The 19,058-nt window shown below is 36.7% G+C and overlaps 1 protein-coding gene across 2 annotated transcripts in view; it reads right to left on the reverse strand.

Annotated features, from left to right (window-relative positions):
• The window catches only part of ARAP2 (ArfGAP with RhoGAP domain, ankyrin repeat and PH domain 2), a 193,079-nt gene that overhangs the window by 31,795 nt on the left and 142,226 nt on the right, over positions 1 to 19,058 (reverse strand). For both annotated transcript variants that reach the window (XM_055138467.1, XM_055138468.1), the window contains exons 23-27: positions 18,617 to 18,764; positions 17,135 to 17,203; positions 14,634 to 14,708; positions 11,315 to 11,432; positions 1,942 to 2,070 (exon numbers count right to left, since the gene is read on the reverse strand). In XM_055138467.1, the coding sequence (XP_054994442.1) occupies positions 1,942 to 2,070; positions 11,315 to 11,432; positions 14,634 to 14,708; positions 17,135 to 17,203; positions 18,617 to 18,764 (539 nt within the window). The remainder of the gene's footprint in view (positions 1 to 1,941; positions 2,071 to 11,314; positions 11,433 to 14,633; positions 14,709 to 17,134; positions 17,204 to 18,616; positions 18,765 to 19,058) is intronic.

The raw sequence follows: 19,058 nt of genomic DNA on the forward strand, positions 1-19,058 counted from the left end.
TGCAGCACTTTTTACAATAGTCAGAATCTGGAAAAAACCCAAGTGCCTGAGAACAGATGACTGGTTAAAGAAACTTTGGTACATCTACACAATGGAATACTATGCAGCTGTTAGAAAAAGATGAAGTCATGAAATTTACATATAAGTGGATCAACATGGAGAGTATCATGCTTAGTGAAATGAGTCAGAAAGAGAGGGACTGACATAGAATGGGTGCACTCATTTGTGGAATATAAAATAACAGAATGGGAGATTAACACCCAAGGGTAGTAGAGATAAGAACCAGGAGGATTACTGCACAGCTTGGAAGCTGGCCTCACACACTGAGGGAAAAAGCAGCTCAGATAGAGAAGGGAACGCCAAGTAAAGGGTGCTTGGAGGGCCTGCTCAGGATGGGAGATGTGTGCTGAAAGCAGACTCAAGATCAAACATGATGTCCACTTAATACCTACATTGCAGATAACAACACCCTAAAGGATAGAGGGTAACTGGGAATGTGCCTGCCACAGAGGCAGGGGTGGGGGGATACTGGGAACATTGGTAGTGGAGAATGGGCACTGGTGGAGGGACGGGTATTCGATCACCGTATGACTGAAATGTAAGTTTGTAAGTATGTAACTGTACAGCGTGGTGATTCATTAAAATATTTTAAAAAGTTTCAAACTGGAAGTTTTCTAAAACCTCATACAGACGGAGACTCTCAAACATGGTTGCCTTGTCCTAGCTAACTTCTTAGCTAACCTTATGGCTTGCATGTGTTATTCTAGTTGGACGGCAAGAGTTCCTGTGGGAAATGTTTTATTTTGTAGGAATTTTTTTCTCTTGTATCTCTGCAAAGGGACAATTTTAACAAGTGTTCAATTTCAAAGCTGGCAAGATGTGTGCTTTGTAGAAGCGTACAATTATTTAACATAATAAAAAATATATAATACATTTAATATCAATCTAATGGTTAAGAAAAAACTATTTCTGGCAAATAAAACCAAACCACAAAACATTCCTTTCGAAACTTTTAAATTCTGGAGTCATCAAGTCAGTATCTGCGCGTGCTGTCGGTCAGGCCCTCGATGCTCCCTTCTGCGCCCTCTCACGTGCTCTCACCCCTCATCAGCATCCTCTGACGCAGCTACTCACGTTTTCCATGTGAAATGACATCTGTACCAGGTTTTACATTTTTGAGTGACATTTTTACAGTAATCATCTACTACTTGCAGAGTCTCTTGCCTGCGTGCCCTGCTGTCTTCCCCGAGGCCCCTCGGAGGGGATGGGCTCCAGCTTCCCTCCCCACCCCAAACGGAGCTCCTGAGGCCGAAGACCTCCAGAGCGTAGCCAAAGCCATGCTCAAGGCCCTTCTCCACACATTCGGACGAGCCTCATGCATGAAGGTACCGGCAGAGGAACCCAGGTGTGTGGGACCTGGGACTGAGATCTCCAAGCTTGCTCGGATCTGGACTGGGCCTCTTCCGCCCAGATTTCCCATTTTCCAGTACCTACGTGGTCACACCAAGGACTGCCCCTGGCACTGTGTAACATTCAGAGACTTAAAACCAAGCTCCTGGAAGCTTGGACATCTTATAGCCTAGTTCTCCCTCTCTGAGAACCTGGCAAGCTACCGAGAGTTTCTTGCCCACATCGGGGAGCCTCACAAATTCCCTGTGGCGTATGCATCTGCCAAAACTAGTAACAATGCTGGGTTTCATTCCCCTGACCCTGAAAGAGCCTCCAATGAGGCATCCTTGGGAAGGACAAGTAAGGAGAGGCTTCTAAAATCTCAGGGCTAGGACGAATGAAGACATTACTGAGACCACTTGAGAAATTTGACCAACAATGGGATGATGATGATGATGATGATGATGATGATGATGATGAAGAAGAAGATGGTGATGATGATCTACTACTTGAATTTTTACTCACAGCTACAATGTGAAACAGAACACTTACCATTGTAGTGTCTGATTGTGTCTGTGTTTAAAAATCTTTTCACCACAAGGTAAGCAGAGCCAGGCTCAGCTAATGAACTCCACCGCAGGACCTGCTCCAATATGTTTTCTGTGTAGTGAAGGGGGCGCTCTGCAAGAAGTCAGTGAATAAATTACCAAAATAAATAAAAAAAAAAAAACCTCAATATATTTTCATGACGATAATCCTCAAATCCCTTTTTAAGGAACCACATGCCACGATAAAGATACATCTTATATCATAAAACAGTATCACTAGGATTACATACAAAAGACCCGAACACTTAGAACAACATAAACCAGTAGTAAAACTTACTATGTAAATAAGTTTAGTGTAGAAACACTGCTTCTAATTTGTTTCAAATCAGAGGTCTTGTCTTTTAAACAATAGCTTATAAATAAATCAACCTCTTCGAATAAATGTGTATTCTACTTATTGCTTTTGTGCTGAAACCCAACGATGCTCAGGCACGACTGCCTACATTAATCCCGGGGTCCCTCCTGGGGAATCCCTAGGGATCAGGGGTCAAAGCCAGTGCTCAGACCTAGAAACTATCTCTCTCACCTGTGCGGCTTTATGTTTTAAATTTAGATAACACTCTGGTTTGCTTATGGAAAGATGCCTACTTCCAAATCCAACTAAGTAACTGGAAAAAAGACTAGCAAAATTAATAGCATATACACATTTTTTAAACTGGCAACATATTTGAATTATTCATCAAAAATGTAATTAAATTAATGTTACTATTTTCATTACCACTACACAATTGTAATACAAAGCTTCAATGGACAGCACAAGTAAACAGAATATTTCTAACTAATATTTTTGGGGGGTCTTTTTGGGTCACACCCAGTAATGCTCAGGGGTTACTCCTGTGCCTGCCCTCAGGATACTCCTGGTGGTGCTTGGGGACCATATGGGACGCTGGAGATTGACCCAGTCAGCTGCATGCAAGGCAAGTGCCCTATCCACTGGACTATCACTCTGTTCCCCAATTCTACGTAATTTGTTCCATTACTGGTGTGAAGAGCATATTGAAAAAAACAGCACCACGAAAAAGTAAACTATATTAAAGACAATGTCAACCAGTCACGATGGACATCAGAAATTTCTTAATATCTTTACAATTGTAAACCTTGTTTCAGACAACAATATTTTTAAGTATGTCCCAAGTTCTTGGCAGAGAAAAAAAAAAACAAAGGTTTTACAATTACAATCAAAGCATCATAAAAATTTCTGCTGATTAAAATATTCCAGTAAATGAAAAAATAAGAAATTGAACATTGTACAATACACTGAAAATAGTTCAATAGGAAGAACACAAGCTTGAACATGAAGGTGCTGATGCAGTTCTCTTAGGCCTACAGACACACAGAAATCAATCCAGTTCTTTCACTCCCTCCAAAATATTCAAATAACATAGTATGTTTTTTTCTTTCAAATCACTTGGGCTTTTCATTTTGGCTTACAGTAGGAATGATAATGACAGACGAAAAAGAAAATGTCAAAAATATCTTAATACTAATATACGACTCTCGATATTTTAACTTAATACTAATATATGACCTATGATATTTAAAACCACAAATATGAAAGACAAAATATATCACATCCTCCTTAATACTTCTCTCCCCTGTTATAATGACAACATTCTAGAACCTATTGATAATCCTAGATTGGCTAAAGAAAAATATCTCTATTTTCAGTAAAAACTACCCTATTTTTCTATTAGCAGAATGAAATGCACTTCTATATTTTATGCTCATAAATGTGTAAGTCTATTCATTATAAATGCAAAAGATTAAAAATATGAAAGCAACTGGATCATACATGTTAACAAGATAAATTTATCTCTTGTTTATAGGTAAAATATTTGCACAAAACATGGTGCTAGGTAAAATACTGATATTCAATGAAGACTCAAGGGATGAAATAATTTATATAGTGCTCTAGATATAGAAAATATTTTTAAATAGATCAACAATATTCTTTGTAAAGTGAGACAAAATTTATGTTACATCAATCTTGCTTTTCTTCAAATTCCCAAATTCAGGCTGTCGTGCCAGTAGCACTGGTAGTGTGTTTGTCTTACATGTAGCCAAACAGGGAAATCCAGTTCTCGGTTCTCTGCTTAGTCCCCAGAGCTCACCAGGAGCCCTGAGCCCTGAGCACAGAGCCAGGAGTAAGCCCTGAGAACCGCTAGGTGTAGCCCTCCACTCACCCCGCCCCCCGAAAAATAAAAAAAATATATATATGCATAGTTCAATTGAGGTGACCATTAGAATTTTTACTGTTATTTAAAAAGAAAACCAGTAAGATAATAGAACTAAAGTTAGTACTGTTTTTTGAGGGCCACACCTGGTGGTGCTTGGAGGACCCCATATTGTACAGGATTGAGCACACGTCACTTTCATGCCAGGCAAGCACCTTACCATACTGTACTATCATTTGGGCTCCATGAATTTTGCTTTCTAAAGCATACTTTTCATGGCTCCTCAACTTTTACATGTAAGGAAACATGTTATCAGAGATACGCTGGTTCTTAAGTCCAATATTTGGTTCATATGGGGAGACAGAGATATGAACCTCAATTCTGTATGATGTTAGAGCCTCAAAGTATAAGTATAGGAAGTTTTATTTAGACCAAATACATAAACCTCATCTACCTCATATTCTGTCATGTAAACTGGTTTAGAAAATATCAATTCACCAGGATAATTTTTAGACTACACAAAGTAACACGAGCAAAGAGAAAAATGTCATTTCACGTTTTCCATTTACTTGTTACTCCTCAGTGAGAATATGGTAAGACATTAATAGCGAGATAGCTTTAACATTCTCATGCAAGAGAATCGGATATAATGCAGAGGCTTGGAGTTAAGAATAATAGTCTTAATTGGAAATTAATATCTGGATAAAGACTTCCAAGTTATCTGAATGTTTATATTAAAGAGGTGACTATTATAAGCTAATACAACAGTGACAGCACAGAAGGGTTCTGATTTACACTAAACATATCACCATATATAGAGACAAATAAGATTTGCAAAAATTAATTAAGTACATTTTAAATTCAGTATCATAGCATGAACAACTTTAGGAGAATGAAAGTCCTGGAAAATCAAGTTCCTGAATAAAAACAGAACTGAAAAAAACAGAACTGAAAGTACAATAAAAAGATGAGTGTTTATTAGGCTGTCAAACACTGCATATAAAATGCCATTAAAATCCACCTCAAGAAAGAAATAAGGCACGAAAAAATTGAGTCATGAATCAGAATATAAATTTCACAAAGAAAGCTTTAATTTATGTTATGTTTACAATCATCTGTCCTGAAAGATTATGTAGAGCCTAACTTAATTGCCATTAGGGTGTTATTAGAAATAACACACCTGAGTACTATCTATAGCAAACAAATTGCTACAATCTTAAGTGGATTTCTTGAAGAAAAATAGGTTTTAAAATGGTTATTTAATAAGGCCAATTATGCTATCAATCGTTCTTATTCACATAATAAACCCTTTATTTAATGAAGTGTTAGCTATTCTCTACCTGAAATAAAAAAGTGGTTTCCTTAAGCTACTGGCAGTAATAACACGATTTTTAGAGAAGATTATGGCTAGGCAATTGTGCCATTATTAGAGCTAAACTTAAGATCTGGGCAGCCTTCCTCTGTCCTGTCCACAGAATCTGAGACGGCACTTTCTGTGACAATCACAAGAGCTATAAATAATATGAATAGGGCTAGAGTGAGAGCACAACGGGTAGGATATTTGCCTTGCACGCGGCTGACCCGGGTTCGATTCCCAGCATCCCATATGGTCCCCTGAGCACCTTCAGGAGTAATTCCTGAGTGCATGAACCAGGAGTAGTAACCCCTGTGCATCACTGGGTGTGACCCAAAAAGAAAAAAATAATAAAAATAAATAAATAAATAAATAAAAACATCTTACTTAAAAAAAATAAATAGTATGATTAGTGGTGAAAGGATCTTTCAATTAGGGTAGTGATGGGAAAGAAACAGGGCTCATTTTATCATGATCCAGTATAACAGGAAGTAACTGCTTGACAAACCTTAACTTTAGTGAAGCAGCTGACTTAAAAGTTCTCCCATGGGCATACGAAGGAGCCCCAAATTTGGACCCCCAGGAGATGTTGGACTAAATCCACAGAGGATAGGCTCCTTCCTACAGTGAATAGCACATGTGGCTCTGGATGAGAAGTTTACTCTGAGAACAGACTTCAGTGCTGGTGTGTCACTCTCACAGCAGCTTTTAAAACTGAGAAGAGCTGGGGCTGGAATGATAGTACAGTGGGTAGGGTGTTTGCCTTGCATACGGCCAAACTGGGTTCGATTCCCAGCATCACATATGGTCCCCTGACCACCGCCAGGAATAATTCCTGAGTGCAGAGCCAGGAGTAACCGCTGTGCATCACCAGGTGTGACCCAAAAAAGAAAAAAAAAAAAAGAGAAGGGCTATTCCCTATCAGGCACAAGTGTTGGATGCCCCCAGTAGAAGAATAAGTAGAAATAGAAAAAGAAAAAACTGCTAACAAGTTCACTGTGTCTTGAAGCTAACTCAACTTAGTATTTTCAATTTTTAAACAGTTTTAGTATACCATTTCCACATATAGCTGTTATAGAAACAACAATAACAAAAATCAAGTTTTGTACTGTAAGAACATTTCGGGAGATGCTGGCCATTCCATTTTTTAGGGTCTAAAGGGTTGCCCCCATGAAACTGCTCTGGTGAAATCTGAGTTCCCGGTTATGGGCTTAAGAGGTGGGGTATCCGGCAAGTGCTTAGGGGTGCGCGCAATCAGTGATCTTTTAAACCAGACCCCACAGCTCTCCCGAGTCCCTTCTGCCATGTGAGGGCACAACAGAAGGAAAACCTGCTCCAAACCCGAGAGTGGAGCCTCCTCAGGCCCTGGTGAGTTCTAGCTTCCAGAACTATGCAAAAGAAGCCTCCGTGGTTTATTTAGAATCCAGTTGTGGCATTTTGTTAAAGGAGCCCAGAGACAACAGAGATTATTTGGCCAGTTATTTGGTGGGGTGTGGTTAAACGCTGACATGCGCCCATTGGTCAGCATTTGTAGCTGTCACATCCACGATGGTTCCATTTACTGTTTTGAGAATGTATTATTCCATTATCTGTGAACACAAAGGGGTATCTGAATATTTATCTTAAAACTGTCTTCCTTTTACTCATTTTTATCCTGTAATTAGGAAGTTACAATACTATAAAGGGACCATGCATACACTATGCAAAAGAAGTGTGGGACAAATACACATTGGAAATCTACAGCTTTAAAATTTAGCGGTACCTACAATAAAAACCAGCACTTCTTGTTTACCTACTTAGTCACTTTTATATTTCCATTATTTCCTCACTTAGATGATTTATACTTACATTAGAAAAATAAAAGCTCCAACTCCCCACTGACATTCTTCCTATCAACCACAATCTTGTCTTGACTTTTATCTACCAATGCCTTGACTTTTATTTTCTTTTTATATTTTGCGTTATCTTCACTGCATGCTACTAGAAATAAAGCTTTTATCATTTCAGGAGGTCAGGTGGAGTACATGGTTCCATCTGCTCCAGTAAGCCAACATAATCACAGGCCCACTGCCGCTTCCCTATTTCATGCCTCTCAAAGCAATAAATGTGTCTTTGTTTCCTCTTCTGGTGTTTTCAACTGTTTTCCCGATATTAAAACCATGCTCAATGTGAATTTTTAAGTTCATGAAATGTATTATTTCCTGGTGCACATTTGCCGTTTGCCATTCTTTTGACTGTACTTTGGAAGAGTCACAGTCACAATCAAAATAACTATAGGTCTTCAGTCCTCAAGTTAACTCTGGAGAGGAGCCAAAAACAATAGGAAGGAGCCAGCAACAAGAAAAAACACCAAACTCCAAACTACTACTGGCTTGTCTCACCACTGTGATGTCTTACCAACAGTCAAAGACAAATTAAGTTCAGTTATTTTTGTGGCAAGGAGCCCTTCATTTTTCCTAGAATCAATTCAATGGCAGTGTTTCCAGATATGTGCAGTATCTCTTCTAGATTTAAAGCTTTCCTATCCTCAACCATGCTGCTTGCTCCTCTCAGTCAGGAGGACCAAAGCTACAAAGTTCTGGTTCTGTGGTACAAGCATGCACTTGAAAATCAACCCATATGAGAATAAAGATGGCTAACTTCAAACCCAAATTTTGTTTATTCATCTGTATAAACCCAAACACACAACAACTTGCTACTTATAGAAACAATAATCTCTTTAAGATATAAGCAGGGTGTGAGAGCTCTAAGTGGTTCCTAACCTAAAGCAGGACTCACACTGTTATGTATCTTCCACATTTAGATTATCCAAATTATTATTACTATTTACAGAGCAAGAAATCATCACCTTGCATTTTTATCCCTCCTCAGTTAATAAGATATGTGTAGAAAAAGTTCACACCAATATACTAAGTGATACTAAAGTCTAAAAGGTAGGTAACAACCTGCAACATATGATATTGAGTGGAACCATATATAAGTACATAAGTATTCTACAAGTCATGCATGCAGTTTTATCTACCTATAAGCAAATAACCAGGAAGAGGTCCGTTAGAACTATGTTCACCTAAATATCATCACAAAGAAGTATTTGTGCTAGAGCTTAAAAAATGATTCAACTATGAGAAACTAACAAAAAGGCAGCCCAATATGATCCCTCATGTCATTTTAAAAGATAATTCCATCCACAATGCTGAGATTTGCTTAGGTATGATAGATCTGGGAACCTTAGTCCTTTTTATTAAAATTAAACAAAGGTCAAATGACTATACTTCCCTTGCATTTATAGCTATGGAGAATAAAGCTTCACTTATTCAACAAATTTACTCATATAGAAACTAAGTACAAGTCACTGTATAGAAAAATCGAAGATGGGAAAAAGGGAGTCTCTCCATACTTCCAAAAAGTTCTCACCAACAGCAATCCACATAAATCCAGTGAGAGTCACTATGAAATATAGTGAAATAGTAAAACCCTTAAAGTGTTAACAGAGATAAATAGTGTGTCAGATGGAAGCATAATCAAGGTGTCTTGCGGGAATCATCAATTCACCCATTAGTCAAAAACAATGAGTGAAAATAGATTATTCAGTAAGAAAATGTCAAACAAGAGCAGGCAAAGGAGACGGGGCAGTGGAAACCTACAGCTTAGGGAGAGTTGGGAAGAACTGACAGGTGAGATAAAACAGTAACAGAACTAGAAGAAATCCAAGCATCACCAAAGCAGAGTGAAGACCTTCAAAGGAAAAGGTTACTTCTTGGTTATTCCCAAGAAATGCCTCAGAAAGGATAATTAGGGGGAAATCAGAATCAAAACCTTTGGCAGGGGGCCTCAGAGGAATCCTCTAAGAGCACTTCCTGTGAGTAAGGCTGACAACACCTGTCTATAGGGAAGATGAAGCATGAACAAACACCAAAGCATTAAACTCACTAAATCTCAGCAACAAATATGAAAAAATGGTTTAGTACAAATTAGATTTTTTTTATATTATGTACTCTAAACATAAAGAAAACCTAGAACAACTAAAGACTAAATGTCCTACAATGCCATGCATCCTAATACTAATTTCAATGTTTCTAAAACACCATGGGGTGTTTCAATGTTGAATTTCAATTTTTATCTTGAGCTTGTGTGTGACAGGATTTTACTTTTGGCAGCTTGACAGTGATACTTGAAAGGGTCCCAAGACCTTAGCCGGCTTCAGCTAGACAGATGGTCAAGGTACAAAGGTATTCTGCAATGTATATTTTTTCCTAGAGGTCTTTTAAACCAAGTGTTGTCATTAGAATGCTAAACTTATTCTGCACTTGACTATTGAGGTATTCAAGGCATTTTAAAGCTCTCTTTATTCTTTAGCATCTTGAAATAAAGGTTGAGAAATATATCTGACCCACTACAGACAGCTGTAAAGGAAAAAGCCAACAAGTGAGCTTCAGCTAGGCTTATAACAAACTATTTCTATACTATAAGCTTTCTAGATTTCTATATAATAATCTTTTAAAATCAATATCGTGGACCAGAGAGAGAGAGTTCAGCATGGAAGGCACTTGCCTTGCATGTGGCTGACCTGGGTTCTATCCCCGAGATTCATATAGTCCCCCCTGCACCGTGAGGAGTGATTCTGAGTGCAGAGCCAGGAGTAACCCCTGATTGATTCCTAGGGTGACCCCAAAAATAACTAAACAATAAATAAAATTAACATCCCCTGCGTTTGTTGAATAATATACAGTAAGATGGATGGTTCTGGTCATATTTAGAAGATTTTAAAAAAACAGCTTACCCTCACAAAGGTAATATTTCCTGAAGCAATCGTGATGACTAATGTTCTGCATAATATTTTGTTAGACAACAAAATAATTATTTTTTTGTCAGTGAAAATTGTTTAATGTAAGACTAGGATCAAATGAAATTATAAATTTTAACACGATCTACAAAAGATTTTAACATTTATCACAGAATGAGTAACACTGGAATAGAACATTTAATAATATTTTAAAAAGTTAAAAACGATAGAAAAATCGGGGCTGGAGCAATAGCACAGCAGGTAGGGCGTTTGCCTTGCACGCGGCCGACCCAGGTTCGATTCCCAGCACCCCATATGGTCCCCTGAGCACTTCCAGGGGTAATTCCTGAGTGCAAAGCCAGGAGTAACCCTTGTGCATCACCAGGTGTGACCCAAAAAGAAAAAAAAAAGATAGAAAAAACAAGAGTGCTATATCTAAACATTTATTAAATTGAACTATGACATTTTTGATTTTCTTCTCAGATTCTTGTAACAAGTTATTGTCGTTATTCATTAATATTTTTAGAAACTACAAAATAATTATTTTTATGAGAAAAAAATCACAGAACAAAAATACAAGTGGCCATAATATATATCAAAACATTCATTGACGTAGAAGAGAATGTATAAAGAAAGTGAAACTTTAAATAGAGCTGGAAGAGGTTATGGAGGTCAGGGGACAGGGTACATGCCTGTCCTGGGTCTAATTCCCTGTACCACATACACCTGGAGCATCACTGGCTGCCACACTAGTTAGGGGCCCCAGAGCATGGAAGGGTGATAATCTCGGGCACCATTTGGTCTGATCAGCACTGCATTATTGGGCTAATACATTTAACCACTGGTCAGTGGCCAAGAATTGCTGGTGGAGCACCCAGGCCTCCTTACAATCACCTGGGAGCACTCCATATCCAATAATAAAATAAAATGCTATTAATAACTTCAAAAAATAGCATAGTCTCATACTGTAAGGAATTTAAGAAATCCTGGCATGGAAATCACTTACCTAGTTCTTCATTTTCAATTACTTCAAAAGTGGCCCAGATATCACCTTTTAAAGGAACAATATTTTTTATTGCTAGTATATCATTAGTCAATTCCTCTGCTTCCATCATAGGGGATATCTGTGAAAGAAGCAAAATTTTCAGAAGATACATCAGGCATAGTATCAGTCTTATGCCACGGAACAATACTCCCGTGGCGATCATCATATGATAACCCAAGTTTTGTCTTAGTCTGTTAAACTAGCTTCTCCAGCACACAGAGAAAAACATATCTTTTCCATTAGAAAAACATCTCATGAACATAGAAAGAAGAGACAATACAGACATAATAGAAACAAGTTTTTCACATTGAGTAAGCCATTTATGACTCAGGAGGAAATAATATGACTCGTCACACGCAGAAAGACCTTTACCAAAGAGCAAACCTACGATCTAGGAGTACAGAGACCCCTGGTTTTGGTGCTCTGAGTGTAGGCTGCCAGGCAGTGGCAGGCAGTGGACTGCCCGGGTCTCTGGGGCCAGGACTGCAGGGCACAAGGCAGAGAGTGCAGTTGGCTCAGGGGCAGCTCTACAAGGGGCCCCAAGTCTCAGGCCATTACATAAGCCAAGCGGCTTCTTCAGGGACTCCTGTGTTGTTGTTGTTGTTTTTTTCCAAATTTGTTTCTTTTAATCCATCCTATATGCCCCAAAATGCAAGCTCAGTTTCTTCCATGAGAATGTAGCCATAATGTTAAAACAAACATGAAGGTATTTTCAGCATTATATATAACTGAAGCCTAGTATATATTTTTCTTTTTTTTTTAATTTTATTGATTCACCGTGAGATATAGTTACAAGCTTTCATGTCTGAGTTACAATCACACAATGATCAAACACCCATCCCTCCACCAGTGCACATTCCCCACCACCAATACCCCCAGTTAGTATATATTTTTCAGTGTAGGTATGCACCTAGAAAATATTTTCTCAGAAGAAGAACATATTCAATTCTACTTATCCTGGCCATTACTAATCAATCACACATCTAAACATAAAAAAAATTATTACCACTAGTTCATGTAGTTTTTTTTTTTTCATTTCACAGAACTTAGGGTTCTCTTTGGAATATATTAATTTATAGTGAGGTCTACTGAATTTTTATTTAGAAAAGTCTAATGGAGTTTAACATCAAAATTTTTACAAATGAGCCCCTGGAGAGAAGGGGTAGACATCTAGCAGCACACAGTGTGTGGACCTAGTCGTTAACATTTTCATATGTAAGTGGATTATTTCAAAGATGCTGTTGCTAGAATGAATGTACATTTTAAAGAAGTCTAGACCTTTCTCAAAATAACAGATTTCTGACCAAAAAATATGGACAGGGAATCAGGAAGATCTTTAGGTTGAAGCATGTCGAAAAGATCCAATTTCCTTCCTTGTACCGAAAGGTTCTCCAGTGCCTCTTTAGAACACCTGAGGCTCAGCAGAGCACATGCGGGCAATTACTAAGGAATATGCAAATCATTACAATGTATAATGAACATATTGATCTGGCTTGTGTTACGGACCCCATGGCTTCTGTGGGGAGGAGAGGTAGAGACACACCTGGTTTTTATTTGTTTGGAGCCTGTGCAGCGCTGGGATCTAACCCAGGATCTGCACAATCATTCTGAGCTCTCTCCATGCACTCCAGCTTACAGTCTTTTATCCTAGTTTCCTTTACATAAACCTGGCGTGTCACCTGCTTTAAGGCTCTCCTTGGTGTGAGGTTGCAATTACCTGAGAAAAGTGGTTCTGAAAAGTCTTAAACATTTTAAAATATCAGTGATTATTTCTGTATTATTTTCGTGATTTTTTTTTTAAAGAGACTGTGGGTTTGTTACAGGTAAAGCTGGGAGTCTATTATCTAAACACCCTCTACATAAGAAGTTTGCTCAATTACAAGAACTTCTGTTGTGGCTTTATTAATATAATAAAATTAAAATATGCTATAGTTGTTTGTAGGTGGTGTTAAACCAGAAGTTGTAATTGCCTCTTCTTGCATAGAAATTGATAAAATTGTCCTAATTAATCTGTACTAGTCTTTCATATCCCCTATGTGCAACGACTGTTCAACTGATGTCAATCTATGAAACCGCAAGGCAGCTTTGTCATGAGAACAAAGCCCAGAACCACAGTTTCTCAATATGGTGCTCTGGGCTAAGGTAATCACAGCCTTCAAGCCATAATACATATCATTAAAAGCTTGCAAAATAACAGTTACAATATGTGTAAAATTACTAACATTGACAAATACCTATTTTGTTTGTTTTCGTTTTGTTTTGGGGGCCACAGCTGGCGATGCTCAGGGCTAACTCCTGGCAGTGCTTGGATCATATGGATGCTATGCAGTGCTAGAGATCGAACCCAATCAGCCGCCCGTAAGACAAGCTCCCTACCGGCTCAGGTCCCCAGAAATACCCATTAAGACTGTTAATCTTATCCGATCATAAAAAGATTAGGAATAATGCCAGGATTTCTACAGTTACATGTCAAAACGTCTATTTCTCACAGAGAAAATAATCTTAATGAGCAGGAATCTAAAAGATCACTGTACTCTTCCTCAGGCAGACTGTATACTAGCATGAGGATTGATTTAATTCAGCTAACTCAATAATATTCTTAAACAAGAGGAATATACCTAATATTCAAGCAAATTACAAGATCAGGAGCTAAAGTCTAGAATACAAATTTGGAGAATATTAACAATATAATCAATAAAGTAGTAAGTAACATTTAACATGTAAATGCTGAAGAATCTGTAAAACACTTCACACCATTATCTTACTGTCATAATCAATGCAATAATACAAATGCTGTAATTTCTCTTGATTTCTTGAAAGGATAAAAAATTGAGACTCAGAAAAAATCAACTTACATAATGTTGAGAAGCTATGAAAAAGAAAATTCAACTTTTTCAGTTCAAGTTATTTTCCAGAATCTACAGAAAATGTGACCCATAACTTATAGCACCTAAGATCACTGTCATGACTGTCATCCCGTTGCTCATCGATTTGTACAAGCGGGCACCAGTAATGTCTCCATTTCGAGACTTGTTACTGTTTTTGGCATATCAACTAGGCCACAGGTAGCTTGCCAGGCTCTGCCGTGGGGGAGCACCTAAGATAATTCTTCCCAAATGACAGAGCATACATGGAATTTCAGGAGGGTATTGCTATGAAAAGCCAGTGGGTGTCATTAGTCATGATTTAAAGAGGGAATGTAAAGTAAAAGCAGCAATGGAAAATGCAGACATGTAAATGAATACAACTGTGTGATTTCCAAAATTACTTTAGGACTCACCCGAATTATAATACTACGGTCAGGTTCCTTCCTCTCTACATACACTTCAATCAACAGATCTCCAGCCTGGGAAACCTAAAAAGGGGAGATATGAAGATAATGACCAGAGTGATGTTGCAGGAACACTCAGGTGACACTTAAGCTGGAATTATGCATCTAAGTAATTTTTAATAATAAGATGAGCTCAACTTCCCTGTGAATAGCTATGATGATACACTTTTATAGATGTGGTCGAGGACAGGGTCTTTACACATAGGCTATACCCAGTGACAATACCCGCAATGCAATTTCTAATTTTGTACTCAGTAATTTCTAGTGTTCCCAAATGTTCTCACATTCCTACTGAAGCAACAAATCTGACTACAATAAGACATGATGATGGCAAAGGACAGAAGTCAAAGTAAGAGCTTTCACTTATGTGACTAGGGAAGCAAAATGAGAAGTGGAAGGGAGCCAGAGGTAGTTTTGCTCCAAGCTGTAGTGCACGTATAATACTAACAATTAACAAGGAAAATATATCTTATTAATTTTTCAGAGATGTTATGTTCAAATACTGGCTCTAAGGATACATGTGGGTCAGATATGTTTAATGATACTACTAGAGAAAACACAGTTAGGAATAGAAAACAAATCTTAAAATGAAGTGGCAGAATAATGTGGATGATAAAGATAAACTTTTAATTATCTTCAGTCAAGCACTAAGTGCTAAACTATTTGTGTTGCCATGATAGCCCAAAAGACAAACCAGAGAAGATAAAAGGAAATTCAAAGCAAAAAGTATCACACGTTAGACTAATATGGAAAGAGCCAAATGGATCTGTGAAAAATGTTTTTTATTTTCCCCCAAATTCACCAAAATTATATAAAACCTCAGAAATAACAATACCCAATCTTCAAAAGGGTCATAATAGGGAAACAATCATTTTGAAGTTGTATTTTCCTCAGAATAAAATCTGATGAGTAAAGTGTAAGAAAAACATTGAAAATGCACTTTGAAGAAGTCCTCTTAACTATTCTGGCACTAGAGACTTGGAAAACCTTATTTCCATGTTTTTTTCTCCTCACTTTTGGTCTGACATAAAAATACTAGGAGAAAAATTCAGTTGACTTTTTTAAATTTTTCACTGTTTGCATAAACAACTCTCCAGGAAAGACACATTTTAAAAATTAAAAGAGCAAACACAAAGAACTCATAGTAAAGCCAGAAATAAGAATAGCTAAGGAATTCAAACAGGGGTAAGGCATAGAATCTGTAAGAAAAACACTCCAGAGGAGAGTTTAAAATGGATCAGAGAAAAATTGAGCAAATAAACAGATTCTTCTAAACTCTTCTACTTTTATTTCCAATTACCCTACTTTCTAGGCAAGTACTTTTACTTTCTTACATGTAATTGGATAAAATCAATTATTACTGTAAAATTAAAATCTACTATACAAATACACTTCAGTAGCAAAATACTAACGGTCACCAAAGATTATATCTGGGGCTTACACTGTCTGGTATTTCAAATACTCAAATACTCCCCCAAAGGCAAGAATTCAAGAAAACCCCAAATAAACAGATTGTTCACTGTTACTATTAACTCCTCTGAAGACTGCACAAATAATCTGAGTCAATATGGAAATAATTCCTTAAGTAATTAGTGTAATTAATTTTGATACTTAAGTATGTATGCATTAGAATACTTAAGCCTTTCCTCATATGTTTCAAATGATATTTCTGATAATTTCTCTAATTCAGAGTGGATTTTTCAGAAGTGGTAAAGTCAGAGTTTGACTAAGTGAAGCATTTCATCATATTCCTAGGTCTATCAATAAAAAATGTTGGGCTATTTCTATTTATATTGATACCCTAAATCTATTACATTCCTAACAATGAGAAAAAGATTAGAAATCACTTTTAAAAATGCAGTGAATAATTGCTAAACAAGATAACCAGGAAAAAGTGCATTGCAACTTGACACATGAATCCAGTATAACATTGACTAAGAAAGCAAGAGAAAATCTGGACAAAAGTTAACTTTAGACATACATCAGCATATATTGCAAAGGATACTTAGAAGTAGACTAAAATTTGCAATCATCTGGGAACATGCAAGCAGAAGCACATAAGCAATAATTCGCATTTTCAAAAACCTCACCAAAAATCATTAGGAGGTTTGAGTTTTCAATTTAGTCTAGTGGTTCTTTGGTTTTAAATGCTTCCCTTGAAATCGCCTGACATTTGTAAATAGTGCTTTTACATCTGAAAATGTACTTTACAAGCTGATCTTGATAAATTCAAGAATGATTTTCTGAAAAATTTCTAAAAGCACAGTTGGTTATTTTGTAGATATGCATTAGTCTTCAAAATTACACTACTACTGCATTTACTTTTTCTTCCCCCATTACTTTACTTTGCTTCAAATATGACTTGAAAATAAATGAACAAATATATTTACTTACAATGGAAGTTTCTGATTTTTGTATTACTCTTTGGACATCTAACTATTACTACTCACTTGAGTGTCTTTCCACTTGGTAATAAAGCTATTTTCTATGTCCATTTGTTTGACTTGGTCTTCTTTAACCTGTTCAAAATATAATTTCGGACATTCTAATAAAATACAAGGGGCAATGGAACTCATCCTCACGTTCCTTCAGGAACTTAAAGACCACCAAGTTAAAAATAAACGAGACTGGCCATCTTAATCAGCATGGACTCGCATGGCTAGATCAGAGCAGATGAAGTCCACATAACTGCTATCTCAAAAGGCCTAGAATATTTTATGATAATCCTATTTCAGAATGCAGAATTCATCAGGGAGGCCATACTGCTAAGACCATTTAACAGTAAAAGGATTGTTGATGGTTTGTTACATAAATTGAGAGATAAGATTCATTTCTTCAACTAAAATGTTCACTAGGTGAGAAAATTTCCATCACCTAAACATTTCCACTTCATAAAACCATTTATTAACCTAACAGTACTAAAATAGAAAATAAAGAGAGCAAGCAAAGCCACACATTTTTTTCAAATTATTTCATTTCTGAGCATGAGAATTCTTGCAGAGCAGTTGCCATTGATCAAAAACAGTGGACACATACACAAAGAAATATGAAAGTAATCAAAGAGCAAGGAGATTCAAACAGCTTTGGAGTCTATTCCTATGTAAATTAAGGTTTGACTGTGATGTTCATTTATTCTAAACAGTTTCGTTCCCTTTTCTAAGAATACTCCTGAACAGTTATCATAAGGCTCTACTGAGTACTCTACAAAGATCAACCCAGTAGACTTAGTCTATCCATTGCTCAAGGAAACTTAAGCAGTCTTTAATAATATATCACCAGTTCATGGAAGCCTCAAAAAAAGTAAGATGGCAAAACTCAGATACCAAAATCTGTTCAGTGACAGAGCTGATCAACTGACCCATGTCTCCTGAAAACCCTCCATTTGTAAATCCTGGTTATTTCCTTGAGTTGAAGCGAAAATTACTCCTATTCTAACAATTTTTCTAAAGGAACAAAACATGTTAATTTCATAAGGAAGTCATTAAAAAGCTACATACCTAGAAAAGATGACAGAAAATACATAATCTAGGATTCTATCTAGGTTTTTTAAATATTGGGAATTCAAATAAAAGAAAATCCTAAAATGTTTTCAAATGCCTAATATTTTATTAAAACAGCTGTGAAATTAGTAATTTCATACCTCAAAGTGAACACAATGAAAATAATGATTAGAAAATAAGATATATAAACACCAAATAACAAATATTGAGCCCAGTAGACACCATATGGTTAACAAACGCTTTAAAAGCTATGTAACATAAATTAATGGCTATAGTTAAGATACCTAGTTATATACAAAAAATTGTAGATCATAAGTATTCTTTATGTATTTTAAGTTTTCATAAAGACCTAAACATTTTGACATATGCACTCTTGTTTGAAAACAGTAATATCAAAATAATTTTAACAAGGTCAAAATATAAAATATTTACCTCAAATATTTCAACATAATTATTAATTAAGTCCTCAATTACATTCACTTCTTCACTAGTTTGTCCTTTAGTTTGAAACAAGCATGATGAAAAGACCAAGGCCAAATTGTGAGCATTCATGTGGTTGATTTCTGAGCATTTCTGAACCCTATGAGAAAAAAGCACAGCTCATAAATTTTTCACAGATTAGATTAGTCAGAAAATCTGTTTATCTTTTTATGAACGCACTGATGGCCTCTGATATAAAAGGTGAAGTGATGATTTAAAGAAAACTGCATGGTGCCTTTGCTCAAAGAGCTGGCGGTCCAGTTAGAAACAAAAGGGAAAAAAAATATTGTAGCAGTAGACAGTAGTACAAGAGACAAAGGAGAACTTCATTTTGGTTCAATGGAACCCATTACATCCACACAATTTCAGCAATGGGATAACAAGCAACTAAGGT

Source organism: Sorex araneus, chromosome 5, assembly GCF_027595985.1.
Source record: "Sorex araneus isolate mSorAra2 chromosome 5, mSorAra2.pri, whole genome shotgun sequence".
Classification (NCBI taxonomy): domain Eukaryota; kingdom Metazoa; phylum Chordata; class Mammalia; order Eulipotyphla; family Soricidae; genus Sorex; species Sorex araneus.